This window comes from Chiloscyllium punctatum, chromosome 31 (genome assembly GCF_047496795.1).
Source record: "Chiloscyllium punctatum isolate Juve2018m chromosome 31, sChiPun1.3, whole genome shotgun sequence".
NCBI classification, from domain to species: Eukaryota; Metazoa; Chordata; class Chondrichthyes; order Orectolobiformes; family Hemiscylliidae; genus Chiloscyllium; species Chiloscyllium punctatum.
In genome coordinates this window covers 65,663,232-65,689,525 of record NC_092769.1, presented here as the reverse complement: position 1 = coordinate 65,689,525, position 26,294 = coordinate 65,663,232, and the positions used below count along the sequence as shown (strand labels likewise).

The window sequence follows — 26,294 nt, the reverse complement described above, 5'->3', positions numbered from 1 at the left end:
ACTCCCATTCACTCTCACACACACACACACACACACGTACTCCCATTCACTCACTCACTCACACACACACACGTACTCCCATTCACTCACCCACACACACACACACATGTACTCCCATTCACTCACATACACACACACACACACGTACTCCCATTCACACACACACACACACACACACGTACTCCCATTCACTCACACACACACACACACACATGTACTCCCATTCACTCACACACACACACACACACACACGTACTCCCATTCACACACACACACACACGTACTCCCATTCACTCACACACACACACACACACATGTACTCCCATTCACTCACACACACACACGTACTCCCATTCACACACACTCACACACACACACGTACTCCCATTCACTCACACACACACACACACACACACACACACACACACGTACTCCCATTCACACACACACACACACACACACACACACACACACACGTACTCCCATTCACACACACACACACACACACGTACTCCCATTCACACACACACACACACACTCCCATTCACACACACACACACACACTCCCATTCACTCACACACACACACACACATGTACTCCCATTCACTCACACACACACACACACACACACACACACACACACGTACTCCCATTCACACACACACACACTCCCATTCACTCACACACACACACACACATGTACTCCCATTCACTCACACACACACACACACATGTACTCCCATTCACTCACACACACACACACACACACACACACACACGTACTCCCATTCACACACACACACACACACACGTACTCCCATTCACACACACACACACTCCCATTCACTCACACACACACACACACATGTACTCCCATTCACTCACACACACACACACACATGTACTCCCATTCACTCACACACACACACACACATGTACTCCCATTCACTCACACACACACACACACACACACACACGTACTCCCATTCACTCACACACACATAATCCCATTCACTCACATACACACACACGCGCACGCGATGGACAGAGAGAGGGACAGGGACAGACACAGGGAGATAAATAGATGGACAGACACAGACACGCACATATACATACACATGTGCACACTCAAATTCATAGACAGACACACACACACTTGAAAGAGGATGACAAAAGGAGGCAGAGACATTGTGGCAGGTAGAGGACAGTGAGGGAGTGAGGGAAAGCTGGAACAGAAGGGATGACAGAGAGAGAGAGAGAGGGAAAGAGAGAGAGAGAGAGAGAGAGAGCATTGCAGAAGGAATCAAAGAGTGGAAAAGAATGAAGCTCATTGCCGGAGGAAGGATTCTCAAATGTTTCTCTGAACGCTGTCCCAGGGGACCAACTAGTGAAAGTTTCAGAGTTTCCAAGCTGCTCCGTTAATTAAATTCCTTTAACTTCCTCCCCCAGCACATAGCCTGCAGCAACGCTCTCTGTTCACTTTAGGTACCCGACTGTAATCTTTTAAGGTTTAAAAATGTCACTGGAAATGAATGATGAATGTGTCCCCAGCCTGTCACCCAGTTTACCCTGCTCGCTCGGCTGAGCTGATCATTCCTTTCTGCCTGTGAGGGTGGAGTTACTGTTTTACACTGTGTAACATCTCGTTGTGCTTCACACAATGATTCACCATGCCCAGGCGTTCAATTATTCCCTCTGTTCTTCCTGCTGTTGGTTTTGTTCCTTGGCTAAATTTGGGAGCTATCACTACTCCCCCCCCCCACTCCTCCCAAACGCTTTTAATATCAGCACTACCCTACCATCCTTTCAACTCATCACATTAAAAATAGGACTGTCAAATTGTGGGCGCACACAGCCTCACAGAGATGTTCAGCTCTTCAGTCCATTATACCTCCAAGCCGACCAGATATCCAAAATTAATCTAGTCCTGTTTACCAGCATTTGGCCCACATCCCTCCAAACCCGTTCCGATTCATGTCCCCATCCAGATGCCTTGTAAATGTTGTCATTGTCCCAGCCTCCACCATTTCCTCTGGCAGCTCATTCCACACACGTACCACCCTCCACATGATGGGAGCCTTGCGTCCCCTTTATACCTTTCCCCTCTCACCCTAAACCGGGAAGGTCAAAGGGCTGCTCCACAGCAATCTTGGATTTGACCCGAGAAGTTAACTCTGTTGTTTTCCAACACTTTCCACTGAGGCTGCCAGACCTGCCGAGACTCTCCGGCACTCTTGGAGCTTTCAGTTCAGCTTTCTGGCAACCAGCACTGACCTGCTTTCGTACCCACGCCCCCGCCCCGTTCCTGACTCCCCCACTGCAGCAAACCCCACATGCCTGCCGGCTGCGGTCGGAGGTCAAATGAGACTCCGTGGATCAGTTTCAGGATTCTTCCCGTCATCGCCAGCAACCCGTCTCACCTCGCAGTGCTGGGGAAGTGGGGTCGAGAGGTCACACTCTGACTGAACGCGACAACAGGCCCGATGGGCTGAGTGGCTTACAATCGCTTCTATTTCCTGTCTTTCGGAAGTGCAGGGGATGGAGGAGGAGGTTTGGGGGTTGGGGTGGGGGGGAGGGTGAGAGGGGGCATCGCTGTTCCCTGTACACATCACCTCAGGGACAGGGCTTTCGATGGATCAGCAAATCCTTCACCTCAGTCCGCCCGCGGGAGCTTCCCAAACTCACACACAGACATAACCCACAGCAACGGTTCAATGATGGGATTCAGGGGTGAGAATTCCATACGCGTTCACCAAACCCATTCGTGTGGCCTCGCCTGTCATAGAGGGGAGTGGGCTTTCCGGGTCTCACTCTGTCAGTCCCTACACTCCTCCCTATCCCTGTAACCCCTCCAGTCCCTACACCCCCTCCCTATCCCTGTGACCCCCTCCAGCCCCTACACCCCCTCCCTATCCCTGTAACCCCTCCAGTCCCTACACCCCCTCCCTATCCCTGTGACCCCCTCCAGTCCCTACACCCCCTCCCTATCTCTGTAACCCCCTCCAGCCCCTACACCCCCTCCCTATCTCTGTAACCTCCTCCAGCCCCTACACCCCCTCCCTATCTCTGTAACCTCCTCCAGCCCCTACACCCCCTCTCTATCTCTGTAACCTCCTCCAGCCCCTACACCCCCTCCCTATCTCTGTAACCCCCTCCAGCCCCCACACACCCTCCCGACCTCTGTCACCCCCTCCAGCCCCTACACCCCCTCCCTATCTCTGTAACCTCCTCCAGCCCCTACACCCCCTCTCTATCTCTGTCACCCCCTCCAGCCCCCACACCCCCTCCCTATCTCTGTCACCCCCTCCAGCCCCCTACACCCCCACCCTATCTCTGTAACCCCTCCAGCCCCTACACCCCCTCCCTATCTCTGTAACCCCCTCCATCGCCTACACCCCCTCCCTATCTCTGTCACCCCCTCCAGCCCCTACACCCCGTCCCTATCTCTGTCACCCCCTCCAGCCCCTACACCCCCTCCCTGTCTCTGTAACCTCCCTCCAGTCCCTACACCCCCTCCCTATCTCTGTAACCCCCACCAGCCCTTACACCCCCTCCCTATCTCTGTAACCTCCTCCAGCCCCTACACCCCCTCCCTATCTCTGTAACCCCCTTCAGCCCCTACACCCCCTCCCTATCTCTGTAACCCCCTCCAGTCCCTACACCCCGTCCCTATCTCTGTCACCCCCTCCAGCCCCTACACCCCCTCCCTATCTCTGTAACCCCCTCCAGTCCCTACACCCCGTCCCTATCTCTGTCACCCCCTCCAGCCCCTACACCCCCTCCTTATCTCTGTAACCCCCCCAGTCCCTACACCCCCTCCCTATCTCTGTCACCCCCCTCCAGCCCCTACACCCCCTCCCTATCTCTGTAACCTCCTCCAGCCCTTACACCCCCTCCCTATCTCTGTAACCCCCTCCAGCCCCTACACCCCCTCCCTATCCCTGTGACCCTCTCCAGCCCCTACACCCCCTCCCTATCTCTGTAACCTCCTCCAGCCCTTACACCCCCTCCCTATCTCTGTAACCCCCTCCAGCCCCTACACCCCCTCCCTATCTCTGTAACCCCCTCCAGCTCCTACACCCCCTCCCTATCTCTGTAACCCCCCTCCAGCCCCTACACCCCCTCCCTATCTCTGTAACCCCCTCCAGCCCCTACACCCCCTCCCTATCCCTGTGACCCCCTCCAGCCCCTACACCCCCTCCCTATCCCTGTGACCCCCTCCAGCCCCTATACCCCCTCCCTATCTCTGTCACCCCCTACACCCCCTCCCTATCCCTGTGACCCCCTCCAGCCCCTACACCCCCTCCCTATCCCTGTGACCCCCTCCAGCCCCTACACCCCCTCCCTATCCCTGTGACCCCCTCCAGCCCCTACACCCCCTCCCTATCTCTGTGACCCCCTCCAGTCTGTTCAACCCTCTGGGTTCTCTGAATTGCTGGTCTCTGTGAGCCCCTGTCTACTCCTAGTACCATCGATCCTCCTGTCAGTGGGTGTGCCTCACTCTGCCTGCCTCCCTGGCTCCGCACTTCCTTCACTAATCCTGCCAGCTTGCTCTCCCACGCTCTCCTGGTCTCCGGCGTTCCTTGGAATTCAGCTTTGCGACTGGAAGGTTTCCGTCCTCCCTGTCCCTGAATCCCGGGAGCGACTGCAAGAGAGGGCAAACTGGTGAAGTTGGGGTGGGGGTGGGAGTAAGGGGTGAATGAGCCAGGGTGGGGAGGGTAGGGGAGTCTTACCAAGGAAATGGAGCAGTTTCTGTGCCCGGTTCTGTACCGGTCTCGTGAGGATGAGGTCAGGATTCTCGTCGATGAATTGAGTGTCGACAGCGCCGTACAGAAACTGGTCGTTGCTGAGCACATTCTGCAGGAACGGGATGTTCGTCTGAAAGACAGAGGGACAGGAGGAGTTAATCCAGAGCCACTGTGTTTAACCCAAACACAGCAAGAGAAGAGCTGGCCCTTCAGCCCCTCTGCCGCACCATGCTAGCACATGTCCAATTGTCCTGCACTGCCATCATATCCCATCGTATCATTGGTTTCCTGATCATCGATTGCTCACTCTCTCTTGAAATGAATGACTGAACGTTCCCATTCCTCAGAGTTTGAGAATTCCAAAGATTCATAAGACCATGAGACATAGAAATTAGGCCATTCAGCCCATCGAGTTAACTCCACCATTCAATCATGGCTGATAAGTTTCTCAACCTCATTTTCCAGCTTTCTCCCTGTAATCCTTGATCCCCTCGACAATCAAGAGCCTATCTATGTCCGTCTTAAATATACTCATTGACCTGGCCCCCACAGCCTTCTGTGGCAGTGAAGTCCATAGATTCCCCGCTCTCTGGCCGAAGACGTTTCTCCTTATCTCAATTCTAAAGGGTCTTCCCTTTACTCTAAGGCTGTGCCCTGGGGTCCTAGTCTCTCCTACCAACGGAGACATCTTCCCAACATCCACTCTGTCCAGGCCATTCGGTATTCTGTTTGAATCAATTAGATCCCCCCTTCATCCCTCGAAACTCCATCGAGTATTCATCTCAAACATTCCTCCTATGTTAAGCTGTTTCATTCCTGGGGCCATTCTCGTGAATCTCCTCTGAGCACCAGGGCCAGTACATCCTTCCTGAGATATGGGGCCCAAAACTGCGTACATTTACCCTCCAAATTGAAGAGATTCCTCCTCATCTCAATCCCAAATAGCATACCTTTTCTTCCCGGCCTTTGTTTCTAATTTATTCCTGGGATGCAGACACCCAGTTCCCGGGGAAGATGGAGGATCTGTTCACTGCTCTGTCCTGTCTGCCCCATAACCGGGGTCCAGGAAGCAGTGGGGAGGAGTGGGCTTCGGTTACCGTGACGCTCTGCCCCTGGGGAAGCTGCCCAGAAACCGTCCAACACCCATGGGCATCGCAAGGGGCTGCGGTGCCCTGCCCCACGCCCCCTGGGACGACAATTTCCGTTCACTGTGTGAGTCACGTCGAATATAGGACTGTACAGCACAGTACAGGCCCTTCGGCCCACGATGTTGAGCTGAGCATTTATCTTGATCTAAGATCGACCTAACCTCCACACCCCTCAATTTACCGCCGTCCACGTGCTTGTCCAGCAGACGCTTAGATGGCCCGAGTGTCTCTGAGTCTACCACCACCGCTGGCAGTGCATTCCACACACCCACCACTCTCTGTGTAAAGACCCTACCTCTAACATCTCCCCTAAACCTTCCTCCAAACACTTTAAAATTATGACCCCTCGTGGCAGCCATTGCTGCCCTGGGGAAAGGTCTCTGGCTATCCACTCTATCTATGACTCCCATTACCTTGTACACCTCTATCAAGTCACCTCTCTTCCTCCTTCTCTCCAATGTGAAAAGTCTGAGCTCCCTCAACCTCTCTTTATAAGTCAGGCCCTCCAATCCTGATAAATCTCCTCTGCAGCCTCTCCAAAGCATCTATATCCTTCTAAAAATGAGGCGACCAGAACTGGACACAATATTCCGATTCTTTCGGGTCTTTCGAAATGAGCTGAGGAGGGGAGCCTGGGGCAAAGGGCACTGTGGTGCAGTGCCCGAGCCAGGAGACAGAGCACCCGCTCCCCCGATACTTGGGGGAGGGGCGATACCGAGGTAGAGAACCAGCTCGGCCAATATCCACTGCCCATCGCTCAGAGGACAGTCAAGTCTCAACCATATGGCTGTGGGACTGGAGTCACATGGAGGCCAGACCAGGTCAGGATGGTAGTGTCCTTTCCTCAAGGAGATCAGTGAACCAGCTGGGCGTTTCACCATCAATCGTCATTTGACTCTTAAGTCTGGATTTTTACTGAATCCGAATTCCCATCGTCTGCCGTGGCGGGATTTGAACCCATTGGCTGGGTCTCCGCATGAACAGCCCAGTGAGGAGACCACCCTCTTCTGAAGCCCCTTCACTCAAGGCTGGGCTGCCCTGCCTCTGAGTAAAGGCCCGGGCGGCAGGTCGAGAAAATGGGCTCTGGCTCTACAATTTCACCAGGTGAAAGGTCACCGGTTTTCCTGAGCCCTGCCAGCGAAGTCAGACTGACGTGGAGCACCGCTCGCGCGGTGAGCGATGGCGAGACTACAGTAAAACAGAATGGCCTGGGCGCCGCGCTGGCACTGATATTAAAACACGTTTTTCAATTACGCCCCGTCAGTGAGAGCAGGGAATTGCTGCAGACAGGAAGACTGTGTCCTTTCAGTTATTCCTGGGATCACAAAGCCTCTCCCACCCCCTCAGTTCCGCTCAAACCCCCTTCACCCCACCGGGGCCTTCTGAAATAGTATTTCAACTGTTATTGACCATTTCATCCTGTCTCTCTGTAACCCGCAGGATTTGGAAATATCCCAATTTCTGCCTCCACCTCTCTCTTGCTACCTCAAGTGACCCAGAGCAAGTTTGTCACTACAGATATACAATACGCAGACATAATATCAAAGACACAATTTTCAGATACATAATATGCAGATACAAAATCCACAGATATATGATAAACAGATAGATTAAGTGCAGGTGTATAATTCACAGATATATGGTACACAGTTATACCATATGCAGATGTATAATTCACAGATATATGATAAACAGATAGATTAAATGCAGATGTATAATTCACAGATATATGGTACGCAGTTATACCATATGCAGATGTATAATTCACAGATATATGATAAACAGATAGATTAAATGCAGATGTATAATTCACAGATATATGGTACACAGTTATACCATATGCAGATGTATAATTCACAGATATATGATAAACAGATAGATTAAGTGCAGGTGTATAATTCACAGATATATGGTACGCAGTTATACCATATGCAGATGTATAATTCACAGATATATGATAAACAGATAGATTAAATGCAGATGTATAATTCACAGATATATGATAAACAGATAGATTAAATGCAGATGTATAATTCACAGATATATGATATGTAGACATTTGATAGGCAGCTACAGAATCCACAGACATATAATTCACAGATAATTGATATGCAGATATATAATTTGTTAATATGTGATACACAGACATATGCTGCGTAGATATAAAATTTACAGGTATATGATACAGGACAGCACGGTGACTCAGTGGTTAACACTGCTGCCTCACAGGGACCTGACTGATCCCACATTCTCCCCGTGTGGGGTTTCCTCCGGGTGCTCCGGTTTCCTCCCACAGTCCAAAGATGTGCAGGTTCGGGGGGGATTGGCCATGGGAAATCACCCATAGCGTTCAGGGATGTGCAGGCTAAGTGGATTAGCCAAGGGAAATGCAGGGTTACAGGGATAGGGTAGCGGGTCTGGGAGGGATGCTCTTTGGAGGGTTGGTTTTGACTTGATGGGCTGAATGGCCTGCTTCCACACTGCGGGGATTCTATGATTCTCGTGAGGGGGCCCTCGTAAGAACAGCAGTAGGTGATTGCATCCATCCCTCACTGGATTGGCTCAAGGGTGGAATCAAACCTGGGTCCCTGCTGATGTGAGACAGCAGTGCTAACCACTGAGCCACCGTACCGCCCTAAGGAGGGCTCAAAACTGATAAGGAAGAGGAACTGGATGAGCTGTTGATATTTAATGAGTTGACAAGGCAGTGGGACCAGAGAAAGTATATCCAAAGCATATTAAAGAGGGAGAGAGAGAGAGAGAGACAGAGAAACAGAGAGAGAGAGAGAGAATTGAAGAGGCACTCAATATTCCCTGGCCTTGTAGGAGGTGGGAGTTCTGGAGAATTGCAAACCTTACAGCCTTGTTCAAAATGGGATGTACTTGCGGGCGATTGGTCAGTTTACCTTCAATGTTGGGGCAACCCCTAGGAATAATCATTCAGGCTCATTCCACACGTACCACCCTCTGTGTGAAAAAGTTGCCCTTTAGGTCTCTTTTATATCTTTCCCCTCTCACCCTACGCCCTCTAGTCCTGGACTCCCCAGCCCCAGGGAAAAGACCTTTTCTATTTATCCTATCCACCTGCCTCATGATTTTATAAACCTCTATAAGGTCACCCCTCAGCCTCCGACGCTCCAGGGAAAACAGCCCCCAGCCTGTTCAGCCTCTCCCTGTAGCTCAAATCCTCCAACCCTGGCAACGTCCTGGTAAATCTTTTCTGAGCCCTTTTCAGTTTCACAACATCCTTCCCGATGTTGTCACATGCGAGCGAGTCGGTGTGGATTGGTGAAGCTAAAGTCGTGCCAAACGAATTGTCTGGAGTTCTTTTGAAAAGGTGACAGAGCGGGTCGATGAGGATAACGCTGTTGGACGTGGTGTAGATGGACGTTCGACGTAGTGTCACGGGACAGACTGGTGAGAAAAGTTGGAAACCATGGATTAACAATGATGGGGGTAAGGTGGATCCTGAAGGTCCGCAACAATAGAATACAGAGAGTTATGCTCAGTGGATGATCTGGATGGTTTGTCATGGAGCACCAAAAGGGTACAGGGACCCTTGCTTTTCCTGGTAATATATTAACGATATGGATATTGCTGTGCAAGAGATAATCTGTGGGTTTGCGGTTGATATAAAACACAGCAGCATTGTAAACAGTGAAGAGGACCGTTTGTCACTCCAAAAGGTCAGTGTCGTGTCAGTAGAGTGAGTGAAGAGGTGGCAGACAGATGAGGTTTAATATGGCGAGGTGTGAGGTGATGTACTTTGGGGAAAATGAATGTGACGAGACAGGATAAAATAACAGCTACAATTCTGAAGAGTGTGCAGGAGTAGAAAGACGTGGGTGTTTACGTCCAGGACAATCTCCTTCCTATCGGAAGGATGTTGTGAAACTGGGACGGGTTCAGAAAAGATTCACAAGGATGTTGCCAGGGTTGGAGGGTTTGAGCTATAGGGAGAGGCTGAATAGGCTGGGGCTGTTTTCCCTGGAGTGTCGGAGGCTGAGGGGTGACCTGAGAGAGGTTTATAAAATCATGAGGGGCATGGATAGGATAAACAGACAAGGTATTTTCCCCGGGGTGGGAGTCAGCACTAGAGAGCACCCTCTAGTATGGAATGAGCTGCCAGAGGAAGTGGTGGAGGCTGGTACAATTGCAACGTTTAAGAGGCATTTGGATGGGTATATGAATAGGAAGGGTTTGGAGGGATATGGGCCGGGTGTTGGCAGGTGGGACTAGATTGGGTTGGGATATCTGGTCGGCATGGACACAAAGGGTTCTGTTTGCGTGCTGTACATCTCTATTCCAGAACAGGCCTCACCAACGTCCTGTACAACCTCAAAATGATGTCCCCAACTCCTAGACTCAAAGGGACTGAGCAATGGAGGCAAACATGCTGAACACCTTCGTAACCACCCTGCCTACATGTGATGCATACTTTAAAGAATTATCTACCTAAACCCCCAGGTCCCTCTGTTCTACAACCCTACTCAGGGCCCTAACACTATAGTGAGAAGATTTATAGCTCAGGTTGATGATGTTACTGATCACGGATGATGTTACCTACTTTGGTGATGAAGCATCTGAAGCCAAATCTTCCAGATCAGCGAGCAAACGTACATACTAATTAATTGTTTAGCTTTGAAGATAGATGGAAGATGTTGGGAGCGCTTTCCTTGGAGAGAAGGTTAAGGGGAGTTCAGATGAAGGTTTACAAAATCCTGAGTGGGTGACTTGGCAGAGAAGATATGGAGAAGCTGGTCCTGTTGCCCAGCAATCAGAACCAGACAGGAGAGACTTCAAGGCAGTAAATGTAAGGGCTGAGGAAAAGTACCTTCATCCAGTGAGCAGCGAAGGTGTGGAATTCCCAGCTCGGCGAACAGAACCACAACAACGAGCACCCGAGCTACAAATCTTCTCCCGAACTTTGAAGGTGTGGAATGCACTGCCTGGAAACATGGGGGAGGCCGGTTCGATTGAGGCATTAACGAGGGGCTTTGGATGATTGCTCAAATAGAAAGAGGGTACATCCTCACAGGACAAGGGCAAAAGATTGGCACAAAGTTATGACGTGCCTTCGGGGAGCCGGAGCAGACAAAGTGGGCATCTGATGGTGTTCTCCTGCATCCTCATGTGTCCAATGTGATGCAGTAAACTCCGAAACCACCACTCAGTGCTGCTGGTGTGAAATCACTTGACTAAAGGCTACAGCACAGATGCAGAGGGTAGGGCTGTAGCAGAGGGTAGGGTGTAGCAGAGGGCAGGGCTGTAGCAGAGGGCAGGGCTGTAGCAGAGGGTAGGATGAAGCAGAGGGTAGGGTGAAGCAGAGGGCAGGGCTGTAACAGAGGGCAGGGCTGTAGCAGAGGGCAGGGCTGTAGCAGAGGGTAGGATGAAGCAGAGGGTAGGGTGAAGCAGAGGGCAGGGCTGTAACAGAGGGCAGGGCTGTAGCAGAGGGCACAGTGTAAGAGAGGGCAGGGCTGTAGCAGAGGGCAGGGCTGTAGCAGAGGGTAGGGCTGTGGCAGAGGGCAGGGTGTAGCAGAGGGCAGGGAGTAAGAGGGGGCAGGGTGTAGCAGAGATGTGTCTCTCAGACCGACAACCCTCTCCTGACTGCATGCAATTTCTGTCAAGGTCAAGCACAGGTCCTGGCTATGTGTGACTGCAAGTCAAATTCAAGGCAGAAGCACATTTCTCTCTCTCTGTGTGTGTGTATCTGTCCCTGTCATTCACTCCATCCTACAGCGAGGTACCAAGCTCACTAAATGATGCTTGAGAGGCAGGATGCTTTGTCGGTTAATGCAGTAGGTGATATTTTGAGTCATTGCTTGAGTTGGAAATAGCAGCTTTTTATGAAGAGCCGCCCTCTCTCCCTCCCCCTGTCCCGACTCATGCACTTGACACGTACACAAAGATGTTTGCCAAATGCACTTAACCCACTGAATTCGAGTTAAAGCAATCAGGATCCTGTTCCAGAGGGAGCAGGCAACCGCGCTCAAAGCTTCCACTGGGTTGTAACAGGCCATTCAGCCCATCCGTTCCTTACTGCACTCCCCAGGAAACCCCCCCCCCCCCTCCCGTCAAAGGTGGAGGCCATTCGGAACCCCTAGAGCAACCGGATCATGGCTGACCCAACACCGTGGACACCGGAGCTCTGAAACAGTAATGGAGAACACAGAGGGTCAGGCATTGCCTGGGGAGAGGAGGAGAGAGCACTTCGTGGTTGGAGGTGACCTGTCATTGGCACTGATGGGGGTAGGGGGGGGAGGGACAGTCAGTAAAAGATGGCCAGCCCGCTAGCTCAGCAGCTTTCCCCCCCCCCTCCCCCACCCGCACTCTTGCCCCATTTCCCCTTGATATCTCTCGTAGCTGCACTCCGCCAGTTGACAGGATCAATGGCTGACCTTCCAGCTCGGTCGCCTGTTTCCCAGCTATCTGCACCCCCACCCCGTACACTTCATCCCCCTCTGTTGAAACCGTTCGGGGTTTCGGACTCAACCCCTTTCTGCGACAGAGAATCCCACGGGCTCCCCTCCCCACTCTCTGGTTGGGTTGGGGGGAGGGGGGGAAGACATTTCTCCCTATCTCAGTTCAAAATGGCCCCATCCGTAATCCTTAGCCTGTCACCCCCACCCCCCGGTTCTGGAATTGCCTGGGTCATCAGGAACATCTTCCTTGCATGTGACCCTGTCTAGGTCCGTTAGAATTGTATAGATTTCTATGAGAAACCCGGAACTCCAGCGAACATCATCCTAACCGATCCACTTTCTCTTCATACACCAAGGTGTTTAGCACGCTGACCTTCAATGCTCAGACCTAGGAGTTGGGACATCAGAATGAGGTGGGAAGGACATTGCTGAGGCCTCCATTGGAGTGTTGTGTGGAGTTCAGTTCTTCCTGTTATCGGGAGGAAATTACTAAACTAGAGAGGGCTCCGAAGAGACTTACCAGGACGTTGCCAGGAATGGAGGGTCTCATTTGAAAGGAGGAGCTGGGATTTCTTTTCCCTGGAGCGGAGGAGGTTGACGGGCGACCGGTTAGAGGTTGATAAAATTAGGAGCGGCAGGGTTAAGGCGAACAGCAAAGATCTTTTCCCGAGGGCGGGTGAGTTCAAAACTCGGGGGCGTTTATTGAAGGTGAAAGGGGAAAGATTTAAAAGGGGCCTGAGGGGCAACCTTTTCACACAGAGGGTGGTATGTACGTGGCACGGACTGGCAGAGGAAGTGGTAGATGCGAGTACAGTGACAGCATTTGAGAAACAAGCGGGCAGGTACATGAATAGGAAAGGTTTAGAGGGATTTGGGCCAAATGCTGGCAAGTGGGACTAATTTGAGTTTGGGATTGTGCCTGGCATGGATGGGATGGGCTGAAGGGTCTGTTTCTGTGCTGTGGGACTTGGGTGAACCAGGTGGGATTTTACATATGCCATTAGCTGGGCTCTTAATGACAGATTTCCTTGTGTTTGAATGTCACCCTCTGTGATGGAGTGATTCGAGCCCACTTGCCCAGATTATGATCCTGGGGCTCTGGCTTCATCGCTCAGCGTTATTAGCACCGCCTCTCTGACTGACCTATCGCAGCTCGGAAACCACCCCTGGCTGCAGATATCGCTCTTCCGATATCCTGAGGAAGGGCTTGTGCCCCGAAACGTCGATTCTCCTTCTCCTTTGATGCTGCCTGACCTGCTGCGCTTTTCCAGCAACCCATTTTTAAGTGCAGATATCTCTCCTTCATCATTCAAATCCACGTGGAATGGGGGGGGGGGGAACAGTGTGAAACGGAAAAGGCAGGCCATTCAGCCCATTGAGCCTGTTCTGTCAGTCAGTAGGGTCAGGCCTAAACTTGGGGCCTTCGACAGTGTCATCCCTGCTTCCCCTCGATTCCCTGAGAGACCGCAATGTCTGTCCATCACAACCTTCAATTATCCCAGTAAGGGCAGAAAGGAGGGAATTCCCACGATCCCCAGAGCGTGATTTTTGACGGGTAGCTGAGGGGGGGGGGGGGCAGTTAAATCAGCCTCCCAATCCCGTCCAGTGATGGAGAAGAGGTGGCTCCCTGTTCTGAATCTCTCTGAACCCCTGAAGTTCTTCAGGGAAGGGGTGGGTGGGAATCAACCTCCGTTGCTTGGCAACAGTTGACGGAGCAGGGAGAGAGGCAGTGGAGGAGAAGCAGTGGGGTCCGAAACGGAACGCACTCGAGGAGGGGAACGAACAAGGGAAGGACCCTTTGGCCCCCAGTTCACTCAATTTCCGGTCCCCAAGAGAGAGCGATGCACATAGCTGAGAGGGCTGGCTGAGTGAAGCACCCGGTAGGTGCAGGGAACTCAAACACAAAACAGATTCACCAGTCTGCAGCATGGCGTTAATGTGGTCGCCCTCTGTGATCGAGCCCATTCACTCTGTCACAGGAGGGGAAGGTCGCTGGCATGGGGTTAGATACAGAGTCAAGCTCCCTCAACACTGTCCCCCCATCAAACACTCCCCAGGACAGGGGCAGCATAGTGTTAGATACAGAGTAAAGCTCCCTCAACACTGTCCCCCCATCAAACACTCTCCAGGAGGGACAGCATAGTGTTAGATACAGAGTCAAGTTCCCTCAACACTGTCCCCCATCAAACACTCCACAGGAGAGGGACAGCACTGGGTTAGAAACAGAGTAAAGCTTCCTCTACACTGTCCCCCATCAAACACACCACAGGACAGGGACAACATGGGGTTAGATACAGAGTAAAGCTCCCTCTACACTGTCGCCCATCAAAAGCTCCCCAGGACAGGGACAGCATGGGGTTAGATACAGAGTAAAGCTCCCTCTACACTGTCCCACCATCAAACATTCTCTAGGACAGCGACAGCACAGGGTTAGATACAGAGTAAAGCTCCCTCTACACTGTCCCCCATCAAACACTCCACAGGACAGGGACAACACGGGGTTAGATACAGAGTAAAGCTTCCTCTACACTGTCCCCCATCAAACACTCCCCAGGACAGGGACAGCACGGTGTTAGATACAGAGTAAAGCTTCCAATACACTGTCCCCCATCAAACACTCCCCAGGAGAGGGACAGCACGGGGTTAGATACAGAGTAAAGCTCCCTCTACATTGTCCCCATCAAACACTCCCCAGGAGAGGGACAGCACGGGGTTAGATACAGAGTAAAGCTTCCTCTACATTGTCCCCATCAAACACTCTCAGATCAGTGACAACACAGTGTTAGATACACAGCAAAGCTCCCTCCACACTGACCCCATGCAGGAGCAAGTGGGGTGAATTCCATCACACCCCTGAGTTGTGCCTTGGAGATGGGGTAACAGGCTTTGGGAAGTCAGGAGATGGGTTACTTGCTGCAGTATTCCCAGTACCCTGACCTGCTCTTGGAGCCACTGCGTTTATATGGAGAGTCCAGTTGAATTTCTGAACAATGGTAAGCCCTGGGACATTGATAGCACTTCCTACAGGGTGGCACGGGGGCTCAGTGGTGAGCACAGCTGCCTCACAGCGCCAGAGACCCGGGTTCGATTCCAGCCGCGGGCAACTGACTGTGTGGAGTTTGCACATTCTCCCTGTGTCTGTGTGGGATTCCTCCGGGTGCTCCGGTTTTCTCCCACAGTCCAAAGATGTGCAGGTTAGGGTGGATTGGCCGTGCTAAATTGTCCCATAGTGTCTAGGCGTGTGTCGGTGAGTTAGCCATGGGAGATGAAGGGTTTACAGGGATAGGACAGTCAGGGGGAGGGGGCAGTTCTGGGTGGGACACGATTCGGATGGTCGATGTAGACCTGATGGGCCCAATGGCCTCGCTCCCACGCTGTGGAGACTCTATGAACAGAGGTCACTGCTTTCGGAGCGCGGGCAGGTGGTGTGGGTGGTGGGAGAGGCGCTATGGAAATGCAGGGGGGTGGCCAGCGAGAAGAGTTTCACCACGACAGAAGGCCAGGTGCATCCAAAGGCGAACGGAGGGCAGACAATTCCAGCTGCACAGTGTTAAGGTGAGAATCTGTGAACCGACTAGACATGGTCTTCAGCATCTGGCCCTCAGGCTCACGATAATTTGTGTCTAACAACTTCTGACAGACTCACCAGTCCCAACCCTGAGCCTGCAGCTGAAGACTCTCTGTTTGTCACCAGGAAAGCTCGCCAAGGGCCACAATCAGCTTTAATCAACACTGATTCCCCTTCAGGTTACACATGAAGGCCTGTGTCAGTGGACAGTTACACCGACCCAGGATGAGCAGAAGACAGTTGCTGTCCTTTCCTGTTTGACACCGGGGTCCTGGGAAATTCATGGAATCCCGACAGTGTGGAAGCAGGCCGTTCAACCCATCAAGTCCACACTGACACTCTGAGGAGCACATTGCTGGGACCCACTTCCCCCTACCACCTAACCCTGCATGCACATGGCTAACTCACACAGTCTCGGTTATGGGTAATTTCCCATGGCCAATCCACCCTAACCTGCACATTCCTGGGCACTATGGGGTAATTTAGCAAGGCCAACCCACCCTAATCTGCACATCCCTGGACACTATGGGACAATTTAGCATGGTCAATCCACCCTAACCTGCACATCCCTGGGCACTATGGGACAATTTAGCACGGCCAATCCACCCTAACCTGCACATCCCTGGGCACTGTGGGACAATTTAGCACGGCCAATCCACCCTAACCTGCACATCCCTGGGCACTATGGGACAATTTAGCACGGCCAATCCACCCTAACCTGCACATCCCTGGGCACTATGGGACAATTTAGCACGGCCAATCCACCCTAACCTGCACATCCCTGGGCACTATGGGACAATTTAGCACGGCCAATCCACCCTAACATGCACATCCCTGGGCACTATGGGACAATTTAGCACGGCCAATCCACCCTAACCTGCACATCCCTGGGCACTTTGGGACAATTTAGCACGGCCAATCCACCCTAACCTGCACATCCCTGGACACTATGGGTCAATTTAGCACGGCTAATCCACCCTAACCTGCACATCCCTGGACACTATGGGTCAATTTAGCACGGCCAATCCACCCTAACCTGCACATCCCTGGGCACGATGGGACAATTTAGCAGGGCCAATCCACCCTAACCTGCACATCCCTGGACACTATGGGTCAATTTAGCACGGCTAATCCACCCTAACCTGCACATCCCTGGACACTATGGGTCAATTTAGCACAGCCATTCCACCCTAACCTGCACATCTTTGGACTGTCGGAGGAAACTGGAGCAGCCGGAGGAAACCCCACACAGACACAGGGAGAAGATGCAGACTCCACCCAGATAGTGTTGATGGTGGACAGGTTTTGCAGAGTCAGGAGCTGAGTTATTCGCTGCAGTATTCCCAGCCTCTGAGTTATTTGCCTCGATGATTCTTCATCGGAGCAAATTTCACATTGAAGTGCCTCTGGCAGCTTTTCGTTGCACTCACTCTCAACATTTGCTTCTAGCCAGGGTGTTATTTGTCAGCTTGTCATTTCCATGGCGACCCCGGGAGCAGTTCATTGGTCAACGTAAGATAGTGTGAGATAGAGCCGCGCCATTCTGTTGACCCCCCTCAGTCGCTCGGCAGTCTGCCTGATCCCAATTCCCTCACCTTCCCCCTCACTGCCTTTCTGCTTCACTCATTCATCGAGACCCTGGCCTGAATGCCTCAACAGGCCCGTCTGCACTCATCGAGTGACGAGGCGGCACCCCGGTGGACAAATCAATGAAGTGTCCCACACGATGGTCCAATGGAAGCCCTTTTGGGAGACCATTCATCTCGTCATGGCTATGCAGACTCTCTGAAGGAGGACCCCATGTGCCCCTCCCCCCACCCCAAGCCCTACCTTGTCTCCATCGCCCTGCACTGTGCCTCACATCTGAATGATACAAGATGCCTCCACCTCAGGGAGGGATTATAAACAGGAAGAACATCAACTAAATCGAAGTCTTGGGCTCAGCCATTCCCTGGGGTATTCCCCACGGCAACACCTCTACCTTCTTTTCAAACAGTACAAATTGTTGTTCCCTTTAAGATTTGGCATTCTTGCCATGTTATCCTGATAAGTGCAGGACGAAAAGTTTCAAGAGCAGAGGCCTTCTCTCAGCAATAATAAAGACAGCTCAATGGGGTCAAAGACTCTTGTTCAAACTGACCAATAGCTGACTAGCTGCAGCTGTTCCTCCTATTAGAAAACAGGGCAGACTTGTCTTTGTACAATGTCCTTCCTGACCTACATTGGCCCCTTTGCAGTCAATGAAATCTTTTTTGAAAGTGTGTTGTAGATAGGATAGGAGGCACACGGCACACAGCATGATGTCCCACAATTACACACACACACATCAACACACACACTCACATACCAGCCGCATGCACTTACAAACCCACACATGCACACTCACACTCAGACATGCACACTCTCATACACATACCACACGCACCCAAACACACATACATACACCCACACACCCAAACACACACACCCTCAAACACACACAAACGCACCAAACACACACATATATACCCACACTCCAAACACACACATCCTCAAAAACACACACACATACACAAACACATGTACACACCCAAGCACACACATACACAGACACACCCAAGCACACACACACACTTACACCCAAACACACATACACACCCAAACAAATACTCACACCACACACACAAACTCACACGCACACCACATAACGCACAAACACACACATATACCCATACAAACACTCACACAGACACACACACATACACTCTTACACACACACACATTCTCATACACACACATACACTCTCACACATAAATACACACACAGACACTCTCACAAACACACACTCGCACATACACATACACTCACACACACATACACTCTCACTCACACACACATACACTGTTGCACACACACAGAAACTCTCTCACACAAGCAGGTACTGTCACTCACACACACATATAAAAACACAGTGACGTAATGTCTGACCAGTGCTGGTCGATGATGGATAGATATATATTGACTTATATATTCCAGCTTATCTTCTGGAAGATTGATGTGGGATCATTTACCTTCACCAGAGGGGGCAGATAGAGGCTGGATCTGAGAAACAGCATCTCTGACAGTGCAGCACACCCACAGCCCTGTACACAGGGTGTCAGGCTCCAGGATGCACCTCAGATAATGGACTGGTGTTTTTATTCAGAGGCGAGCCCCTTAAAGCCAATAGACGAACGAAATGATAACATGTTCACGTGCACAGGCTGCACTGTGCCCATATCTTTGAACTAGTGGACCACTTTGCCCTGTTCCCGGGCCTGGCCAAGCTGGCCATGAACATGTCTGGGTAGTTAAGGGATCTCCTGTCCCGAATGTTGGTTGGTGTCTGCGCCCGCGTGCCTGTCAGTGTTATCGAGTCATACAATATGGAAACAGACCCTTTGGACCACCCACTCCATGCCAACCATGTTCCCAATCCAACCTGGGCCCACCCGCCTGCATTTAGCCCACATCTCTCCAAACATTTCTTATTCATGAACGTATCCAAATGTCTCTCAAACGTTGTAACTGTACCCATGTCCAACCCTTCCTCTGGAAGTTCATTCCACATGCGAACCACTCTCTGCGTAAAAAAAAGTTGTCCCTCATGTTTTTTTTAAAATCCTTTTCCTCTCTTCTTAAACACATGCTGCCTAGTCTTGAAATCCCCCACCCTAAAGAAAGGACACCTGCCATTCACTTTATCTCCACCCCTCGTGATTTTATAAACCTCGACAAGGTCACCCCCGACAGTGAACAAATTCCCAGTCGTTTTAGCCTACAGCTCCTTGTAACTCAAAACCCTCCATCCCCAGCAACATCCTGGTAAATGTCTTCTGAACCCTCTCCGGGTTAATAATCTCCTTCCTGTAACAGAGTGACCAGAACTGGACACAGTACATCAGATGAGGCTTCACCAATGTCCTGTACAACCTCAACATAGTACTCCAGACGAGGCCTCACCAATGTCCTGTACAACCTCAACATATTACTCCAGACGAGGCCTCACCAATGTCCTGTACAACCTCAACATATTACTCCAGACGAGGCCTCGCCAATGTCCTGTACAACCTCAACATAGTACTCCAGACGAGGCCTCACCAATGTCCTGCACAACCTCAACATAATACTCCAGACGAGGCATCACCAATGTCCTGTACAACCTCAACATGAATGTCCCAACTCCTACACTCAAAGGTCTGAGCAATGGAAGTAGGCTTGCTAAATACCTTCTGTTGTGTTGTTAGGCTCCAAAATGACATTCTAATCATATTTGATGAATTTCTCACGACGTTTCTGATTTTTGCTATGGTGTTGTTTCAAGAGGACGTCAATTAATTAATCTGCTTGACTGTTTTTAAGCTCCCCCAAGAGAGTACAATGATTGCATCGCAAAGACAGCAACCGTGGCCCTTATCACTCATCTCATTTCGATTTGGGAATTGAAAAATGCACCGGGCCACTTCCAAATTTCCAATTAGCTGAAGGGTCCACAGAATCCCGACAGTGTAGAAACAGACCATTCAGCCCAACAAGTCCACACCGACTCTCCAAAGAGTAACCCACCCAGACCCATTCCCCTACCCCATCACTCTACAGTTCCCCGGGCGAATCCACCTCACCTAAACATCCCTGAACACTATGGGCAATATCCGGTGGCCAATCCACCCTGACCTGCACATCCCTGGGCACTATGGGAAAATTTAGCACGGCCAATCCACCCTAACCTGCACATCCCTGGGCACTATGGGACAATTTAGCACGGCCAATCCACCTTAACCTGCACATCCCTGGGCACTATGGGACAATTTAACACGGCCAATCCACCCTAACCTGCACATCCCTGGACACTATGGGATAATTTAGCACGACCAATCCACCCTAACCTGCACATCTTTGGACTGTAGGAAGAATCCGGAGCAAACCCATGCAGACACGGGGAGAACTTGCAAACTCCACACGGACAGTCGCTTGAGGCTGGAATCGAACCTGGGATCCTGGTGCTGTAAGGCAGTAGTGCTAACCACTGAGCCACTGTGGTACTAAAGAGAACAGTATGGAGATTTTAATATGTGTGACAGAGATCGCACCCAGTGGTTGGAAGATTGATTTTAATCGGTTTTCTTGGCTTGTACTCCCTGGAATCTGGGAGAATGAGGGGGGATTTCATCAAAATATATAAAATCCTGATGGGATTGGACAGGCTCACTGTGGGAAGAATGTTCCCAATGCTGGGAAAGTCTAGAACCAGGGGCTCACAGTCTCATTCGAGGTAAGCCAGTCAGGACTGAGGTGAGGAACAATTTCTTCATTCAGAGTGTCGTGAACCTGTCTCTCTCTCTCACACACACACTCATTTACTCTCCTTCACACACACACAACACACACACACACTCCCTCACTCTCTCTCTCACACACACACTCCCTCACTCCTTCTCTCACACACACACTCCCTCACTCTCTCTCTCACACACACACTCCCTCACTCCATCTCTCACACACACACTCCCTCACTCCTTCTCTCACACACACACTCCCTCACTCTCTCTCTCACACACACACTCCCTCACTCCATCTCTCACACACACACTCCCTCACTCTCTCTCTCACACACACACTCCCTCACTCCTTCTCTCACACACACACTCCCTCACTCTCTCTCTCACACACACACTCCCTCACTCCTTCTCTCACACACACACTCCCTCACTCTCTCTCTCACACACACACTCCCTCACTCCTTCTCTCACACACACACTCCCTCACTCCTTCTCTCACACACACACTCCCTCATACTCTCTCTCTCACACACACACTCCCTCACTCTCTCTCTCACACACACACTCCCTCACTCCTTCTCTCACACACACACTCCCTCATACTCTCTCTCTCACACACACACTCCCTCACTCCATCTCTCACACACACACTCCCTCACTCCATCTCTCACACACACACTCCCTCATACTCTCTCTCTCACACACACATGCTCCCTCACTCTCTCTCTGTCTCTCTCTCTCCCTCTCTCACACACACACTCACTCACTCTGCGACAGGGGCCAGTTTGTTCCATATATTCAAGAGGGAGCCCTTGTGCCGAAAGGGATCAAGGGTTATGGAGAGGAAGCGGGAGTGGGATACTGAACATGCATGCTCAGCTGTGATCCTACTGAATGGTGGTACAGGCTCGAAGGGCCGAATGGCCTACTCCTGCACCCTGTTTTCTGTGTTTCTCTCTCTGCGTCCCCTCTCTCTGTTGCTGTAGTCTGGACAAAGGCGTGCTAGTTACAGAGAGACAGACAGAGAGGGAGCAGCTCAATTAATTCCATTTCACTCAATCACTCACAGGGGAGTGCTTTGGGGAAGTGAAAACTTCAAGCCTGGTTCCCTTGCACCTGTGTTAATGCCTGTCCACTGAATAACGTTCGCTGTCGAACCCCCCGTGCAGTAAGCAGAGTTTGAATTTGGGTCATGACCACAATTATACACACGCTTGTGCGCACGCACACACACACACACACACGCTTCCTTACACACACACTCCTTCACACACTCCCTCACTCTCTCTCTCACACACACACACACTTACTCTCACACACACTCTCCCTCACACACTCCCTCACTCTCTCTCACACACACACACACACACACTTACTCTCACACACACTCTCCCTCACACACTCCCTCACTCTCTCTCACACACACTCACTTACTCTCACACACACACACTCTCCCTCACTCTCTCTCTCTCTCACACTTACACACACACACACATGCACCCTCACACACACTCACACACACACACACACACACACACACACACACACACGACATATTGGAAGCTGCCTGTTTGTTGAGTGTCAACTAAATTAGGGAGCAGCAGGACATGGAGGAGTTGTCAGTAAAACATCAGCGACAATCTGTGCCAACAGACAATCTGACCATTTCGAAGATAAAGAGAAGCTGAGTGCAGAGTGAAGCTTCAAAAACTTGTGCTTTTACCTCACTTTGATTTTTTTTACAAATTGTTCTGACGAGTGGAAGATTAAAAGCTTCAAGGAAATCCACCGCCCTTTGAATTCATCTTTTGGCAAATTTTCCTGACGATTACAAGATGAACGTTTTTGACATAATGTGTCGACGTTCGGGGAAGAGGCACCTCCTACCTTTATAAGTGCCTTTTATAACTCCAGGAGCACCAACAAGCTCCTGGCAGCCTCGGTGCGAACATTTGATGTACTCGTGGGTGACAGAGGGGAACACAGCATCCAGAGTGTTCACCGTGAGACCCCACAGACAGCAATGTGACAAATGGCCAGATAATCTGGTGTTGTGGCAGTGAAGGTTAAATATTGGAATTCTCCGCTGCGCTTCTTCCATGCAATTCTCCAACGGATTGTCCAACTGCTCAACTGAGACCCTTCCTTACCCTTCTGCGGTAGATATAAACCCATACCACAGCCAACAATGAAGTGAAGTTGAGAATCAACCATGTTGCTGCGGGTCTGGAGTCACATGTAGGCCAGACCAGTTGAGGATGGCAGATTTCCTTCCTCAGAGTCCACTGGATCTCCACACGAGGCACTGGGATTCAAGAGAACTTGCTACCCCCTCATACTGTCTGAATTATAACAAGTGTGTGGGGGATGATGCATCTAAACATACGAATTAGAGACAGAAGTAACGTGCGCGCCACACAAATGCCAGGCGATGACCATTCCCAATACGAGACGATCTAATCACTGCCCCTTGACATTCAATGGTGTTACCTTCATTCATTCCCTCCACTATCAATATCCTTGGGGCTACCATTGACCAGAAGGTCAACTGGACTTGCTACAAGGGCAAGAGAGAGTCTGGGAACATTGTGGCGAGTAACACACCCCCTGACCGCCTAAAGACCTGAAAAGACACAAGTCAGGAGGGTGAGGGAACACTCCCCACTTGCCTCTGGATGGGGGTAGCTCCAACAACACTGTAGAAGCTCGAACACCATCCAGGAGAAAGCACCCACATCCACAAGCACCCACCCCATCCACCACCGACACTCGGTAGCTGCAGTGTGTACCATCTACAAGATAGGCAGCCAAGACTCGCCAAAGATCCTCAGGCAGCACCTTCCAAACCCACGACCACTTCCATCCAGAAGGACAAGGGCAGCAGATCCATGGGAACACCATCCCCTGCAAGTTCCCCTCCAAGCCACTCGCCATCCCTCCTCGGAAATATGTCACCATTCCTTCAAAGTCGCTGGGTCAAATCCCAGAATTCCCTCCCTCAGGGCACTGCGGGTCAACCAACAGTGCTTGGACTGTAACCGTACAGAAGGCAGTTCATCAGCACCTTCTCAAGTCGCGACAAGAGATGGGCAATAAGTGCTGGGCCCAGTCAGTGATGCCCACACCCCACGAGTGAATAAGAAAAGGCCATTTGGTTCCCCAAGCCTGCCCCGTCATAGTCATAGGGTCATAGAGATGGACAGCATGGAAACAGACCCTTCGGTCCAACCCGTCCACATTCGCTAAGATCGAGGCTGATCTGTTAATGGTTCCAGGATTAGACGGGACTGATGCAGGAAGGATGTTTCCCGATGACCCAGAGAGTCCAGACCCAGGGGGTCACAGTCGAAGGATTATGGGATGGGGCAATCAGGACTGGAATGGGGAGAAGTGTGTTCACCCAGAGTCGGGGGGGGGGGGTGGGAGTCTGTGGGATTCTCTATCGCAGAAAGCAGTTGAGGGCAAAACTTTGAATGTTTTCAAGAAGGATGTGGATATATCTGGGGCGTGTGGAATTGTACTGCCCAAGACGTTTTGGACGTTCTGGGAGAGGTGGGCTTGGAGGATACATTGAAAGGGTATCAGGAGAAAATGGGAATAGAGTACATAGGAACAGGAGTAGGCCATTCAGCCCCTCGAGCCTGTTCCACCGTTCAATGGGATCATGGTGGAACTCCACACGGGACCCATTTCCCTTGATACCGCTGCTTAGCAAAAACGGATCGACCAAGAACTTAACATTAACGATTGATCTAACCTCCACTGTTATTTGTGGAAGGGAGTTTCAAACCTCTCCCACTCCTGATCTTCCAAACCCCTCTCCCAAACGGTCTGGCCCGAATTTTCAGACTATGCCCCTGAGCTCTCGAATCCCCAGCCAGCGGAAAACGCTAAGCTCCATCTACCTGCTGTTGATATCCTGAAGAGTTCAGGCAGATCGTAACTTAAACTTCTGAATTTGAGCGAAAGCAGGCTCAGTTTGTATAATTTCTCCTCATAACCTGACCTCTCAAGTCCGGCTGTCATTCTTGTAAACGTACATTGTACTCCCTACAGGGCCTCACCCTAACTCCAATCCTAACCCAATATACCCTTCCAAAGGTGTGCTTGCCTGGATCTGCTCAGAGTCGATCTGAGCTGGGTCTCTCATGATCATAATGATCGATGCAACAAGCTCAAAGGAGTAAATGGCCTACTCCCATGTGCCTGTGCTCTTAGATGTTTCAATGAAGTTGACCTACTCCTGTGTTTCTATGATCTCATGTGTTTCAATGAAATTGCCTCTCACTTTTCCAAACGTTGATAGATTCAATCCCAGTCTGTCTTGATCAGCCAACTGTCCCTCAGGACCAGGATCGGCTGAGGGAGCCTTTCCTGAACTGTGTTCAAATGCACTCACGTTGTCGAACACCACTTTAGTCCCCACCAATTCTTGGCCGGGCGGCACGGTGGCACAGTGGTTAGCACTGCTGCCTCACAGCGCCAGAGACCCGGGTTCAGTTCCCGCCTCAGGCGACTCTCTGTGTGGAGTTTGCACATTCTCCCCGTGTCTGCGTGGGTTTCCTCCGGGTGCTCCGGTTTCCTCCCACAGTCACAAAGATGTGCAGGTCAGGTGAATTGGCCATGCAAAATTGCCCGTAGTGTTAGGTAAAGGGTAGATGTAGATGTAGATGTAGATGTAGGGGTATGGGTGGGTTGCGATTCGGCGGGGCGCTGTGGACTTGTTGGGCCGAAGGGCCTGTTTCCACACTGTAAGTAATCTAATCTAATCTAAAGAGTGGCACCGGACTTGAAATGTAAACTCCACAGACTGTTTTTCACTCCCCAAACACTGCCAGATCTGCTGCTTTCCCCCAGCGTTCTCAGTATTTCTTGCACTCAGCAGGATAGCTGCTTTAGATTAAGTCCCTACCTCTGTGTAAGTCGCTCCAGAACATGTTGTATTATCAGTGTAAACATGATACAGAGACAGATACACTTGACAGGCATTGCAAAATAAAAATTGAATCATTATGTGTGCAATTAAACGACTAAAGGATTTTTTTTTCATGATTTCTGGTCTGGAATTGAATTATTTAAAGAAAATATTCTGGCCTGGCAGTTCTTGTT

At 51.0% G+C, this 26,294-nt stretch overlaps 1 protein-coding gene across 4 annotated transcripts in view; it reads right to left on the bottom strand.

Moving 5' to 3' along the window:
- LOC140457003 (pyruvate carboxylase, mitochondrial-like) overlaps positions 1-26,294 on the bottom strand; it is a 1,063,875-nt gene that overhangs the window by 491,720 nt on the left and 545,861 nt on the right. For all 4 annotated transcript variants that reach the window (XM_072550900.1, XM_072550899.1, XM_072550901.1 and 1 more), the window contains one exon: positions 4,735-4,879. In XM_072550900.1, coding sequence (XP_072407001.1) covers positions 4,735-4,879 — 145 coding nt within the window. The remainder of the gene's footprint in view (positions 1-4,734; positions 4,880-26,294) is intronic.